This window comes from Dendrobates tinctorius, unplaced genomic scaffold, assembly GCF_039654945.1.
Source record: "Dendrobates tinctorius isolate UK_male_01 unplaced genomic scaffold, ASM3965494v1 ptg000144l, whole genome shotgun sequence".
In the NCBI taxonomy this organism is placed as follows: domain Eukaryota; kingdom Metazoa; phylum Chordata; class Amphibia; order Anura; family Dendrobatidae; genus Dendrobates; species Dendrobates tinctorius.
Window position 1 is genome coordinate 4,535,132 of NW_027361811.1, and position 16,748 is coordinate 4,551,879.

Genomic DNA, 16,748 nt, shown 5'->3' on the forward strand with positions numbered 1-16,748 from the left:
CAGATATTTTTTCACAATTTCTTTAATTTGATTGAATTGGGGGCTGAATGGCGTTGAAAAAGTCACCATATGATCAGCACCAGCTGAGGATTTTTCCTTTAAACTGGTAAATCTTGGTTTGTTCATCACTTTGTGGAATGCATTGCTGACAATTTGATTATTGTAACCTCGATCAAAAAGACTTTTTTTATGACTTTACTTTCTTGTAAAAACAAGGCATTGTCTGAACATAAACGTTTAGCCCTATTGAATTCCCCATAGGGGATGGACTGGATGGTATGTTAGGGATGACATGAAGAAGAAAGTAAAAGTGAATTACCTGCAGTTTCCTTTCTATAAATGGTAGTGTGAACTTTGCCATTGATAGAATCACCTGTGAGCAATAAATCCAAAAAGGAAACTTGATTCCCTGTGCCACTAATAGTGAATATTAAATTTAGATTGTTAGAATTGAGATAAGAATGAAAAAGGGACAAGTCTGTGGAATTACCCTTCCAAACGAACATCAGATCGTCCACATATCTACCAAACCAAAAAATGTCATTGAAGAATGGGTTGAGATCATAAAAAAGAAATTGCTCTTCCCACCAAGCCATACATATTATAATCATACAATCTGGCTGCCGTTATGTTGCCCGAAGGGGAACTAGTTTGGCCAATTATCTTTTTCCCAGTCTTTTAAAATCACCAGAAAAAATTCGGACTTGGATTACTTCCACTGGATTTTACAAATGTGCTGGTTCCAGGTGCAATGTTTGCACACATGCAATAGACAAATCTAAATTCATTTTTTCATACCAAGGTTTTTCTCAACAAATTACATCTTTTATCAATTGTGACAGTCAGTTTGTCGTTTATTGCATTTGTTGCACAGAGTGTAAGATTCAGTATATCGGCTGTACTATACGCAAACTGAAAAAAAGAATAGCCGAACATATCAGAAATATAGAACAAAAAAACGCTTCCTATTCAGGAGCGGTAAAACACTTCGTTCATGCTCATCATAGCAATATGGATTCATTTGCCTTCTATGGTCTAGAAAAGGTTAAAACTCCTGCACGAGGTGGTGATAGACACAAGCTATTAAATATACGTGAAGCTTTTTGGATATTAAAATTAGACACTAAATCTCCAAACGGTACGAATTTCAGGAACGATTTGTTCTATATTTATTGATGAAATTTATGTACTTATTAGTTTTTCTGTCAAAAATAATTTTACAGTGATCCGTATTTAGTTTATTTTGCGTATTTTTTTTTTTTATCAAGCATTCTGCAATAGTTCCACCATTGATTGCTATGTGTTTATAACTTATTTTTTATGTGCTAAAAATTCTATTTGATTGTCACCAAGTTTATATATTGTTTGTAGGCACTCATTCACACATCTTGCATGGAACTTTTTATTCCTGCGTATCTATAACTTATTTTTCAAGTCCAAAAAAAACTTTTTTTTTTTTTTTTTGTTGACTAATTCTTTATATTGTTCGCAAGCACTCATTCATACTCTTTGCATGAAATATTTTATTACACGTGCAAAAAACTCCATTTGATTGTTATTAATTCCATATATTGTTTGTAGGTACCTATTCATACCTTTTGCATGGAACCACTCATTCCTGCGCATCTATAAATTATTTTTGAGGTGTAAAAAATTTCTTTTTGATTCTGACTAACTCTATATATTGTCCGTAGGCACTCATTCACACCTTTCGCATGGAATCATTTATTTCTGCGCAGAAAATCCATTCTCCATTGGAAGATCATTTTGGAGTTATTTAATTACTTTTAGATATATCCATTTATATTATTGTACCTTTTTTTTTTTTTTTCCCTCCTTGGGAACTTCAATCCTGGAGTGATCTGTATCATTGCAAGGAACAGCTCACTTTTCCTTTCATGTGTTGCCACTTTTTGTAATTAATTGCAAGCTTTGTGATTGGTTTGTAACCCGTATATATTTTTCTTGCAAAGAGAAAAGGTCGCACTCATCGAGATGGAAATTTCACTGATTTATTGACATATCATGAACATGTCAAGTCGGGGGAGTGACATAAGGAGTGCAAAGAAAGCTGACAACGGCCGTTTCGCGCTTCTCGAGCGCTTCAACGGGTCCGTGAGTGCCTTCTTTGCACTCCTTATGTCACTCCCCCGACTTGACATGTTCATGATATGTCAATAAATCAGTGAAATTTCCATCTCGATGAGTGCGACCTTTTCTCTTTGCATGGATTCCCAGGATTCACTGTTTCCAGGTCTGGCACCCGAGATTCCCAGCTGTTGGGCTTCTGCATGCCGCACATCATTTGAAGTTACACGGTAACAGCGGTGCCGTCCGCTTTTTATCTTGAGTTTTGTGTATATATTTTTCTATGCATATTGTTTTTATTTACCTATGACTAAGGGTGCCTTTGTGCACCGGAAACGCGTCAGGTGTTTTTTGCATTTTAATATGGCATATTAGCCTAATAAAGTTTTTTTCATTTATGCCGGTGTGCTGAATGAACTTTCTTCTTCTTGTTATTTAGTATGTTTTAGCTGAAAACTGTTTTTTGCCACTTACATAGTTTATTACATAGTGATATATATAATATATACATATAATATATATGTAATTGATATTACATATTTACAATTTATTACAGTTTTGTGTTCTAAAGTTGTATTTCAATAAATATATATTATGTTCTATCTAAATATCTTGATTATTGTATCATAAAAATGATTAAATGTCTGATGTTCACATTGTACTACAATAAATTTTTCACTTAAATATAAGCAATATATGTGGGAGTCGGAGTCGGTGTAAGGGAAATTGAGGAGTCGACGTCGCAGGTTTGGCTTACCGACTCCACAGCCCTGACATTTTCGCAAAACGAAGCTACAGAGCCTCTTTTCTGAGTCTCATAGACCTGCATTAAAAAGTGACCTCTGCTCCACACCAGGGCTGTGGAGTCAGAGTTGTGGAGTTGGAGCCCATTTTGGTGGAGTCTGTGTCATGGAAATTGAGGAGCCGAAGGTTTAGCTTACTGACTCCACAGCCCTGGCAGGGCTGTGGAGTCGGAGACCATTTTGGTGGCATCAGAGTAGGAGTCGGAGCCGGTGTTATGGAAATTGAGTAGTTGGAGTCAGAGGTTTGGCTTACCGACTTCACAGCCCTGCTCCACACAGCAGAAGACACCCTGTGATCAGGAAGGTTACAAATGTGGTCAAGGTTGTAATGGACTGGATTGACGCTGAAAACAATGGAAAACGGTGACTGGCAAGTACTGTACTCAGAACACATACACATTGCCACCAAAAGCAGAAATTAAAAAATTACTGGCGTGCCCCAGGAAATATGGGAGAGGTCTTTCCAAAAGACTTTACATTTTAGCAGTTAAGGATAAATTTAAGGATGGCCAGCCCCATCTGCAATATGACCGGTGAATGGGGCTGTTCAACTTGGATTTTTCCTGCTGTTCCCGTTCCATATATCATATGTGTCCAAAGAATCAGAAAACAAAACTGTGCAACAGGCAAAATGTTTATTCATAGATATATACACATATAAAAACAAGTTTTAAAATTGTTCTACAAACAAAAGATTAAAAATGGGAATGTCAAGCCTGTATATTCACATGAAACATTTCATCCATCGCATGCACCTTCTGAGAGAAAGCACACTAATGAAACAAGTACTCATTCAGTATTGGCAGCAAGCAAAACTTCTACAGATTTGCTTGTTGTTTCAAGTACAGGAAAATTATTAAGACGCCCTTGAATATAACAATAAAAAGATGCCTGTTATGTCTTAACAACTAGAAATATTGCAATGGGTGTTTTTTGCAGGATTTCTCCCGATACAAGTCTTACACTGCAGACGGAGGTTTGTAAGAGCCTATACCTGAGATGATGTAACTTAACGAAACGTCATGTTGCCCATCAACTTGACCGTTCTCAAGGCCTCACAACAAACTGTAAAATAAAGCTTTTTCTGTGTTAAAAAAAAAAAAGAAGAGAAATAACCCTTTCAATCACTGAAGGAACCAACTGGACAAAGCCTTTAATACTTCGAAATGTAAATTGCAGATATGCTTTAGGCGCCTCATCTATGTACCTGAGCCATACGGTCATATTGAGGACTGCACTGGAAAAAATACAAGTCCAATATGTATTTTGTGGTCTAGGTGTGTTTTGTATACACAAAGCGCTTTGAAGGTGAACATACACTCTTGTCATGATTATCACGCAAGAAGTGATGAAGAGGTAGAGCGCTTGATGGGATTCTAACTCCAGAGCTATAGCTCTCCAAGGCACTCACACCACGATGGTCCCACTTATTGGAGAATTCATAGTACACCTTCTACTGAAGAATCTTTATATTAAAATATTAAGGTAACACTAAAGGAAAGGGCAATTTGTTACTAGATATAATACGAGCAGATTGCTCCCTTTTTACATGAAAGGGACAGCTTTTATCCATTTAGCTGGCAGTAATTAGCAGCACATTGATATAGAAGTCTGTGTTGAAAATTCCTAAGTATGAACCTTTAAAAATCTGACAAAAGGCAACGATTCTTATTAAAAGTAGAAAGATCACAAAGAACAAGGTTTATAGGGCATGTAACATTCATAGATGGAATGCCTATAAATTAATGACATTAAACTCATACCCTAGAAATACAATTATATAGGGACTAAATTCTTTACACTGGTCGCTGTATAGTCCATCTTGAATAATAAAGCAGTTATCGAGACACCACTGAACTGATTGAATTATAAGATGCGCCACTGTTGCAGCTTGCGGCGTAAGCCTCTTGTCCATGAACGTCTAAATTCACTCGAAACACTGAAGAGGATTTCAGTAAAAAATCTGCTGCGTCTCGACGACCAAGTTCCCTTAGTTTTGACATTAAAATTGCTACAGTGCTCTCGGGAGCATTTCCCCATTCCTGAAGAAGAGCACAGACAGGGCTGTGGAGGAAATCTTTTTGAGTAGCACTGCCAGCATTGTATTTGGCAACTAATTCTGGAAGGCCCAGGTTCATAGCTAGAAGACACCAGTCTTTGCCCATAGGATCTGGGGCATCAAGAAGCCTACTGAGCTTCCTCCTTACCAGAATATTCAGATCAGAGATGTGGTGATCCATTCCTAAGCTTCCTTGGGAATAAATTTCCAGACTTCCAAAGCATAATATGCTGCTAAAGCTTTCCTTATACCCGGCCATAGTGTTCGCCAGCGAAGTCTCCTTTTGAGCCTGGGCCCGAAAAAAGTCTCTTGGTTGGTAAACCATCACCGGTTCATGATGTTCCCTTAGCTGTTGCGGGCTTAAGTAATGTTTAACAGTTAAAAGTCCAGGCAACGAAGTGGCTAATAAGTTATCAACTATACTGCAGATGGATTCTTGAAGTAAACAACACTTTATCTTTTCAGTTTCCAGTCCTCGAACATGCACTTCAATTCCCTGACCATTGTTGACCAGCAACACCAGCACTTCAGCACCTCTATTTGCCAGCTTACACCCATTTACCCACAGACGTATATCGGCATCTCCTTCAGCACTCTGTTGGTGTATCCACCGGCACAGGTTAACTTGAACTTTATGAAATATCCCACATGGGAAAGGAGTAAGATGTTCCACAGGAACAATTCTAACACCTCCATAAATCAAAATGTCCTCCTCTTCATCAGTCCATGACCTGTGGAGGCTATCCGTCTTAATAAGAGCTGGGATATCCACCATTGTACCGCTGCTTAGATCTCGGGCACATATGTCCATTGCATCTAAAATCTGTACAAGTTCATCCACATCACTGTCCGAGACTAAACGCTGGATATCCTCCATTGTGTATCTTCCTCTATAATGATGAAGAGCTTTAGGGTTCTCAACAGACAGCAGCTTCCCTAGGACATTGGAACATAACCATCGAGGGTCCAAAAGCACCACATCTTGGACAGTTTCACTCTGCATGATGTTGATCTGTAAAAAGCACAAGGAATAAAAAGAAGTCCATCATGTTTATGCTTTCACTTAATAGCCCTGGCAAAAAGGCAATATGGAGAACTAGAATAACATATTACTGTGACAACTTCTTATTAGAAAACTAACACCTAGAAACATAAATTAAAAAGTACTTACACTCTTTTTGCATGAAAAACAAAAGATTAAAGGGAATCTGTCAGTAGAATCAACACTCCTAAGCCGTCTATATGGGCATGTAGGTCATAGGAAGCTGAATAAAATGATACCTTGATATCTGCAATCTGATGTCTAATTCCAGAGAAATCCATGTTAATATATAAATGAGCTGCTAAGATCTTTGCAGTGAGATGAGGAGAGCAGACTGTCAGTCATTACATGTCTCACACTGGCAACGTCCCCTTTCATTTATAATAATCACAGGAAGCAGATTCTCAGAGAGATCTACGTTTGGCCCGTAGATCTTAGCACATTAAAAAAATGTGGATTTCTCTGGAATAAGACATTGGATTGCAGATATCAAGGTAGTATTTTATTCAGTTTCCAATTATCTACATGCCCATATAGACGGCTTAGGAGGGTTAATCCTACTGACAGATTTCCTTTTGCTTTGTTTGTGCAGTCATTAATGAAGGAGGAGAGTTACTTGCCTCTCCCATGCTGTGAAGTTGTTGGGTTAGATTCCTGACATCGTCCTCTGTGGCCAATGGGTTGAGCTGCTCTTGAACATCATAGACAAAGTCCCGAAAGGAAAGCAACTGGTTGGGACCATTTTGTTTTCTCCATGATGGCAAAATTGAGATAACTTTCTCACATAACGGAGTCATCGTTGAGCAGTTCTGCATAAATAAATAATCACACATTCAGATACTGCTAGCAGACAGCAATAACCATTTTTCATTTATATTTCTTTTACAGTAACAGGAGTATAAAGATATAAGAAAAAGACACAATCTGTTATTGCTACAAAAGTGCTCAGTAATGTATAATATATATATATATATATATTGAATTACATAAATCAGCTGAGACATTGTGACAACAGGTAAAAGATGGATTGTGTCAAAAAGAACCGAAAGGAAAACATTTAGACATTTATAAGTGGATATTTCAAAACGCATACAAAAATGATAGATCCTATTTGAATAAATAAAAGAATAAAAAGCATAAATTTGGCCCACATTTGAAACGTAATTCTTTTGCCACTAGGGGGAGCAGTTAAAACACCCAAATAAAGCATAAACAAGTAATACAGTTATACAAGGGCATACAAACTACTTATGATTATGTTTTGGCCACACAAACTGAATACTGGCAAGCCATCTAATAATAATTATTATTGATTCCATGGTGCTGTACATAAGAAGGGGTTACATACAAATTGCAGGTATCACAGTAAACTAACAATCACAGACTGATATAGAGGGGAGAGAGGACCCTGCTCTTGTGGGCTTACATTCTACAGCATGGGGGGAAGGAGACAGTAGGTTGGGGGTTGCAGTAAAATCTAATGATTATGGGGGCCTCATATCTCTCCACTAACAGCATATTTTAGGTTAAGAAGAGTTGGATGAATAGCTGTTGCCTGAATGAGCTTTAGCTGGCTGCTATCTAAGGTGTATTTCCACGTTTACTGTGAAATGGTCTCGTCAGCATCACTTACAGTACATAAATCTGTAAGAACAGCTAGCAGATGTATGAAAATGTACTACAAGAGCTGACAATGGCCAAAATAAAAATGCAATACCTACAGTTATGGCCAAAAGTATTGACACCCCTGCAATTCTGTCAGATAATATTCAGTTTCTTCCTGAAAATGATTGTAAACACAAATGCTTTGGTATTATCATCATTTAATTTGTCTTAAATGAAAAAACACAAAAGAGAATAAAGCAAAAAAGAAAAGCAAAACATTGATCATTTCACACAAAACTTCAAAAATGGGCCAGACAAAAGGATTGGCACCCTCAGCCTAATACTTGGTTGCACAACCTTTAGCCAAAATAACTACGACCAACCGCTTACGGTAACCATCAATGAGTTTCTTACAATGCTCTGCTGGAATTTTAGACCATTCTTCTTTGGCAAACCGCTCCAGGTCCCTGATATTAGAAGGGTGCCTTCTCCAAACTGCCATTTTTAGATCTCTCCACAGGTGTTCTATGGGATTCAGGTCTGGACTCATTGCTGGCCACCTTAGAAGTCTCCAGTGCTTTCTCTCAAACCATTTTCTAGTGCTTTTTGAAGTGTGTTTTGGGTCATTGTCCTGCTGGAAGACCCATGACCTCTGAGGGAGACCCAGCTTTCTCACACTGGGCCCTACATTATGCTGCAAAATTTGTTGGTAGTCTTCAGACTTCATAATGCCATGCACACGGTCAAGCAGTCCAGTGCCAGAGGCAGCAAAGCAACCCCAAAACATCAGGGAACCTCCGCCATGTTTGACTGTAGGGACCGTGTTCTTTTCTTTGAATGCCTCTTTTTTCCTCCTGTAAACTAACTCTATGTTGATGCCTTTGCCCAAAAAGCTCTACGTTTGTCTCATCTGACCAGAGAACATTCTTCCAAAACGTTTTAGGCTTTTTCAGGTAAGTTTTGGCAAACTCCAGCCTGGCTTTTTTATGTCTCGGGGTAAGAAGTGGGGTCTTCCTGGGTCTCCTACCATACAGTCCCTTTTCATTCAGACGCCGACGGATAGTACGGGTTGACACTGTTGTACCCTCGGACTGCAGGGCAGCTTGAACTTGTTTGGATGTTAGTCGAGGTTCTTTATCCAACATCCGCACAATCTTGCGTTGAAATCTCTCGTCAATTTTTCTTTTCCGTCCACATCTAGGGAGGTTAGCCACAGTGCCATGGGCTTTAAACTTCTTGATGACACTGCGCACGGTAGACACAGGAACATTCAGGTCTTTGGAGATGGACTTGTAGCCTTGAGATTGCTCATGCTTCCTCACAATTAGGTTTCTCAAGTCCTCAGACAGTTCTTTGGTCTTCTTTCTTTTCTCCATGCTCAATGTGGTACACACAAGGACACAGGACAGAGGTTGAGTCAACTTGTCAACTGGCTGCAAGTGTGATTTAGTTATTGCCAACACCTGTTAGGTGCCACAGGTAAGTTACAGGTGCTGTTAATTACACAAATTAGAGAAGCATCACATGATTTTTCGAACAGTGCCAATACTTTTGTCCACCCTCTTTTTTTATGTTTGGTGTGGAATTATATCCAATTTGGCTTTAAGACAATTCTTTTTGTGTTTTTTTCATGTAAGACAAATTAAATGAAGATAATAATACCAAAGAATGTGTTTGCAATCATTTTCAGGAAGAAACTGAGTATTATCTGATAGAATTGCAGGGGTGTCAATACTTTTGGCCACAACTGTATATATTGCTTCTACTCTAAGGTCCCTGCCTCTAGTCTTAAAGTTACCTATCACTGTCTTCACCTTCTATCAGCGCATCTAATTGATACAGAAATGCGGCAGAAAATCTACAACATCAAAAACTCACCAAATACTCATTGTAGGGACGTAGCGTTAAGGCCCCGTCACACATAGCGATCTCGCTAGCGAGATCGCTGCTGAGTCACAAGTTTTGTGACACAACAGCGATCTCACCAGCGAGATCGCTGTGTGTGACAGCGATCAGCGATCGGCCCCCCTGCCGGTATCGCTGATCGCTGCAAGAAACCTCTGGACATTTCTTTCGTTGCTGATCTCCCGCTGGCCAGCACGCATCGCTGTGTGTGACAGGCGGGAGACGAGCGATCAAATAATTTAAAAAAAAAAATTGTTATTCTCACCTTCCGACGTCCCACGCAGCATTCCCGCCTCTCTCCACGCTCCGGTCCCAGTAATCCTTTGCAAGACTGACCGCGAGACTTCGTGATCCCTCGAGAACGGACGTCATCGCGGTAATTCTCGCAAAGGATTACTGGGACCGGAGCGTGGAGAGAGGCGGGAATGCTGCGCGGGATGTCGGAAGGTGAGAATAACAATATTTTTTATTTTAATTCTATTTTTGACATGAATCAGCGCTGTCGGTTTGACAGCTCACCAGCAATCACATAGCGATTCACCAGCGATCCTGACACGTTGATATCGTTGTCGGGATCGCTGGTAAGTCGCTATGTGTGACGGGGCCTTTAGGGTGTGTGCACACACTGATTGGAATCTGTTAATTATGATCAACCCTCCTAAGCCGTCTATATGGCAAGTAGAGTAATATGCTGAATAAAATGATACCTTGATATCTGTGATCTGATGTCTTATTTCAGAAAAATCCACGTAAATGAGTTAAGATCTACGGGCCGGACATAGATCACTCTGGCAATCTGCCTTCAGAGATTATTTTACATGAAGGAGAGTGTCACCAGTGTGATGTGTAATGCTCACGCTCTGTTCTACTGTTCCAAATGTCTCACACTGGTAATGCCCCTATCATTTAAAATAATCTCTGGAGGCAGATTCTCATGCAGATCAGTATCCATTCCATAGATCTTAGGCCGGTTTCACATTTGCACTTTATGGCGCAGTGACGGCCTGCGCACGGCCGCCGCTAAGCCCCGCCCCCTGCCGGCTCCCTGCCCGCCCCATCCGGTCATCGCCGCCTACTAGCGCACATGGACGCTTGCGATCTGCGCACCCTATCTTTATCATAGGGTGCGCAGATCGTGCGCTGGCCGTGCGCTAGCAGGATTTTGCCGTGCGCTGCGCACTTTTGAAGGTGCGCCGAAAGCAGCATGTTGCATTTCGGCGCGCACGGCGCACCTTCAAAATGCGCAGCGCACGGCAAAATCCTGCTAGCGCACGGCCAGCACACGATCTGCGCACCCTATGCTAAAGATAGGGTGCGCAGATCGCAAGCGTCCATGTGCGCTAGTAGGCGGCGATGACCGGATGGGGCGGGCAGGGAGCCGGCAGGGGGCGGGGCTTAGCGGTGTCCGTGCGCAGGCCGTCGCTGCGCCATAAAGCGCAAATGTGAAACCGGCCTTAACAACTCATTTAGGCTACTTTCACACTTGCGTTTTTTTGCGCTGCGTGCGCAGTGCAAACGCGCATAAAAAACGCATCATGCGTTTTTATGCGCATGGTTTTTACAAAAAAAGCACGTCAGCGCTCCCCTAGACTATAATGTTTTTGGGTGAATTTTGTGCGCATTGCGTGCACATGCGTTTTTTTGAGACAGGTCGGACGCACAAAAAATGCAACAGGATGCATTTTGTGCGCCCGGGCGCACACTACAAAAAAACGCATGCGCACACAAACGCATGACTATGCGCACCCATGTTAAGTATAGGGGAAAAAAATGCATGCGCATGTATGCGCAAAAACGCAGCGCAAAAAAAAACACAAGTGTGAAACTAGCCTTACATATAAGAAAAACATGGATTTCTCTGGAATAAAACATCAGATTGCAGATATTAAGGTATCATGTTATTCAGCCTCCTAATACCTACATGCCCATATAGAAGGCTTAGGAGGGTTGATCCTACTGACAGATGCCCTTTAACCCCTTTCTGACGTTGTGCGTAATAGCACGCCCACGTCGGAATCCCTCCCTTTGAAGTGGGCTCCGGCACTGAGCCCACATCTTTCCTGACACATGTCAGCTGTTTTCAACAGCTGACATGTGCCTCTAACAGCCACAGGTGGAATTGCGATCCACCCACGGCTGTTAACTCATTAAATGTCGCTGTCAATTTCTGACTGCGGCATTTAACTTGAACTTCCAGCAAGCGAACAGGAAATCCCACCCATCAGTGACCCCTTCAGGTGATTGCGGGTCACCAATAGGTTGGCATTAGTGATGAGCGAGTATGCTCGTTGCTCAGGTTTCCCTGAGCATGCTCGGGTGATCTCCGAGTATTTGGAAGTGCTCGTAGATTTAGTTTCTGTTGCCACAGATGCATGATTTGTGGCTACTTGACAGCCTGAATACATGTGGGAATTCCCTAACAAACAGGCAATCCTCACATGTAGTCAGGCTGTCACAAATTATGCAGCTGCGGTAACAACTAAATCTCCAAGCACTTCCAAATATTCGGAGACCACCCGAGTAACGAGTATACTTGTTGCTTATCACTAGTTGGCATGACAAACAGAGGTCTCCAGCAGACCTCTATAGTTGCAATATGATTGTCCTGGTGGCCGGCGCTCATAGCAAGTGAGCATTTCTGCTACATACAGGTGATCTGATCATCGCTTGTGTGTAGCAGAGGTGATCAGACAACTGCAGCTTCTAGACTCCCATGGAAACTATTGAAGAATGCAAAAAAAAAAAAAAAAATGCTTTTAGCAATATTAAAAAAATAAATATATAAAAGTTCAAATCACCCCACTTTTGCCCCATTCAAAATAAAACAAAAAAAAAATCAAAAATACACATATTTGGTATCGCCGCGTTCAGAATCGCCCGATCTATCAATATAAAAAAAAGAATTAATCCGATTGGTAAACGACGTAGCGAGAAAAAGTTAAAACGCTACAATTACGTTTTATTGTTTGCCATTACGTTTTATTGTTTGCCATTACATTGCAATAAAATCCAATAGCAGGCGATCAAAAGATCGTATCTACACCAAAATGGTATCAATAAAAACATCAGCTTGGTGCATAAAAAAGAACCTATACATGTTTGCTATCTCCGAACTTGTAATGACTTGGAGAATCATAATGGCAGGTCAGTTTTAGCATTTCTTGAACATGGTAAAAAAATAAAACCCAAAAAACAAGTGTGGAATTTCACTTTTTTTTTAGTAATTTCACCGCACTCGGAATTTTTTTCCCCGTTTTTCAGTACACGATATGTTAAAACCAATCGTGTCATTCAAAACTACAACTTGTCCTGCAAAAAAACAAGCCCTCACATGGCCATATTGATGGAGAAATAAAAAAAAGTTATGGCTCTGGGAAGAAGGGGAGTGAAAAAACAAAAACGCAAAACCGAAAAGGGCCCGGAGGTTAAAGGGAATCTGTCACCCTTTTTTTCGGCTTGCAGCTGCTGGCATAGACATCGGGGGCCTTAAAACAAGATCAGAAAGACCAGCTCAAACAAGAGCAAAAAGCCCAATTTCATCACTTTTCTTTTTTTTTTTTTTTTTTTTTTACAATTCTACAAAAGAAGCCGTTTTCCAAAACATAAATTAAATTATTAATCAACTCCAAAATGAAGAGGAAATAGGCTGAAGTTATGCAACATGATATAAAATAGACTCCAAAGGTGGCCACAAGGTGGCATGATGGGACCAGTAACAGTTATATTTCACAAGGCCATGAATTAACATCGTTTTATACCATTATTAGGCCAACATTTACATATATGCAAGACAGCTAGTAATACTGACCACTAGAGTTGAGCGATACCGTCCGATACTTCAAAGTATCGTATCGGATGGTATCGGCCGATCTTTAAAAAAAGTATCGGTATCGCCGATTCCGATACCGGAAGTCCCATTCAAGTCTATGGGAATTCCGGTATCGGAATAAGAAAAACCCTTTCCTGCCCTTGTACAGCCTCTCTGGGGTCTGTACGAGCCTTTCGGGGGGCTGTGCCGGCCTGCCAGGGGGTCTGTGCAGGCTCCGGTGGTCTGTGCCGGCCTGCCGGTGGTCTGTGCAGGCTCCGGGGGGCTGTGCCGGCCTGCCGGGGGGCTGTGCCGGCCTGCCGGGGGGCTGTGCCGGCCTGCCGGGGGGCTGTGCAGGCTCCGGGGGGCTGTGCCGGCCTGCCGGGGGGCTGTGCCGGCCTGCCGGGGGGCTGTGCAGGCTCCGGGGGTCTGTGCAGGCATCGTCCGATGGGACTACAAGTCCCATCGGGCGATGCCTGCTACCATGACAGTGATTGACACATTAGCCAATGATGGGACAGTAGTAGTCCCATCATCCGGCTAATGTGTTAAATGTAAAAAAAAAAAAAAAAAAAAAAAATTACATGCTACATACATACAACATGCATACTACATACATGCTACATTCATACTACATACTACATACATGCTACATTCATACTACATAAATACTACATGCAACATACATACTACATATATACTACATGCATGCTACATACATACTGCATGCTACATACATACCACATATATACTACATACATACTACATGCATGCTACATGCATGCTACATGCATGCTACATGCTACATACATAACACATATATACTACATGCATGCTACATACATACTACATACTACATATATACTACATGCATGCTACATACTGCATGCTACATGCATGCTACATACATACTACATACATACTACATATATACTACATGCATGCTACATACATACTACATGCTACATACATACTACATATATACTACATGCATGCTACATACTACATGCTACATACATACTACATATATACTACATGCATGCTACATACATACTACATATATACTACATGCATGCTACATACTACATGCTACATACATACTACATATATACTACATGCATGCTACATACATACTACATGCTACATACATACTACATATATACTACATGCATGCTACATACTACATGCTACATACATACTACATATATACTACATGCATGCTACATACATACTACATGCATGCTACATACATACTACATGCTACATACATACCACATATATACTACATACATACAATACATTCATACAATACATACATAGACATACAGTACATATAACATAGAGTAACATACTTACCAATACTTGTCACATTGTTCCCCGAAGCCATTGTCTTTTCCGGGATAAATATTAACATAACAAACCACAAAAATACTCACCCACGATCCGAAGCAGTCCACGAGTGTGTCCCACGACGATCTTGGGTAGAGAACTGCAGCATCAGATGATGCTGCCGTTCTCTACGGGCTGCAGGAATCCAATGACGGAAGGTAGGTATCCTTCCGCACTGTATTCCTCCGCCACTTAAAAAAAAAAAGTCCCTAGTCTCACTTTATGCCATTGCTGTGTGGGAATTTCCCACACAGCAATGGCATAAAGTGAGACTAGGGACTTTTTTTTTTTTAAGTGGCGGAGGAATACAGTGCGGAAGGATACCTACCTTCCGTCATTGGATTCCTGCAGCCCGTAGAGAACGGCAGCATCATCTGATGCTGCAGTTCTCTACCCAAGATCGTCGTGGGACACACTCGTGGACTGCTTCGGATCGTGGGTGAGTATTTTTGTGGTTTGTTATGTTAATATTTATCCCGGAAAAGACAATGGCTTCGGGGAACAATGTGACAAGTATTGGTAAGTATGTTACTCTATGTTATATGTACTGTATGTCTATGTATGTATTGTATGAATGTATTGTATGTATGTAGTATATATGTGGTATGTATGTAGCATGTAGTGTGTATGTAGCATGCATGTAGCATGCATGTAGTATGTATGTAGCATGCATGTAGTATGTATGTAGCATGCATGTAGTATGTATGTAGCATGCATGTAGTATGTATGTAGCATGTAGTATGTATGTAGCATGCATGTAGTATATATGTAGTATGTATGTAGCATGCATGTAGTATGTATGTAGCATGTATGTAGCATGTATGTAGTATGTATGTAGTATATATGTAGTATGTATGTAGCATGCATGTAGTATGTATGTAGTATGTATGTAGCATGCAGTATGTATGTAGCATGTATGTAGTATGTATGTAGTATATATGTAGTATGTATGTAGCATGCATGTAGTATGTATGTAGTATGTATGTAGCATGCAGTATGTATGTAGTATGTATGTAGTATATATGTAGTATGTATGTAGCATGCATGTAGTATGTATGTAGCATGCATGTAGTATGTATGTAGTATGCATGTAGTATGTATGTAGTATGTATGTAGTATGTATGTAGTATTTTTTTTTTTTTTTTTTAACATTTAACACATTAGCCGGATGATGGGACTACTACTGTCCCATCATTGGCTAATGTGTCAATCACTGTCATGGTAGCAGGCATCGCCCGATGGGACTTGTAGTCCCATCGGACGATGCTTGCACAGACCCCCGGACATCAGCACAGCCCCCCGGCAGGCCGGCACAGCCCCCCGGCAGGCCGGTACAGACCCCCACAGGGTGCACAGACCACCGGCAGGCCGGCACAGCCCCCCGGCAGGCCGGTACAGACCCCGGGCAGTCCACACAGCCCCCCGGCAGGCCGGCACAGCCCCCCGGCAGGCCGGCACAGCCCCCCGGCAGGCCGGCAGAGACCCCCGGAAGGCCCGAAATGACGGCGCATCATGATGCGCACACACCGCGCATCATGATGACGTCAGGCCGTCAATCAACTGAACTTCCGATTCCGATGCCGAATTCCGATATTGAAAAAATATCGGAAGTCGGTATCGGAATTCCGATACAGCAAGTATCGGCCGATACCCGATACTTGCGGTATCGGAATGCTCAACACTACTGACCACTCATTTGTATATACAGGACTTATGTATTTGTAACTTATTTTTATATTTGGGGAAAATGCTCCTTTGTAGGATTCGATTTGCTGTACACCTTTCTAATTTGAGACTTTTTGATATTTAGGTATAATTATTCCAGTTTCTTTTTTTTTTTTTTTGTCTTGTGATATTTGCTAACATTTTAGGCACCCAATTCTTAAAAATAGACCATGTGGCTTAAGAATTTAGCAAAAAACAAAAACGCTCAACGTATTTAACCGTTATTTTTTTTGCTCAAAAAGTCGCATGTTTCACTAAAAATGTCAGAAAATGTGGGCAATTATTTTGAAGTGTGTTTGATCTGTGAAATACGCAGCGTTTTACAGT

The 16,748-nt window shown here is 40.9% G+C and overlaps 1 protein-coding gene across 2 annotated transcripts in view; it reads right to left on the reverse strand.

Annotated features, from left to right (window-relative positions):
* Window positions 1–3,512: 3,512 nt before the first annotated feature.
* DAPK1 (death associated protein kinase 1) overlaps window positions 3,513–16,748 on the reverse strand; it is a 207,073-nt gene continuing 193,837 nt past the window's right edge. For both annotated transcript variants that reach the window (XM_073545986.1, XM_073545987.1), the window contains 2 exons: window positions 6,613–6,801; window positions 3,513–5,962 (listed from right to left, as the gene is read on the reverse strand). In XM_073545986.1, the coding sequence (XP_073402087.1) occupies window positions 4,730–5,962; window positions 6,613–6,801 (1,422 nt within the window). In that variant the 3' untranslated portion in view covers window positions 3,513–4,729. The remainder of the gene's footprint in view (window positions 5,963–6,612; window positions 6,802–16,748) is intronic.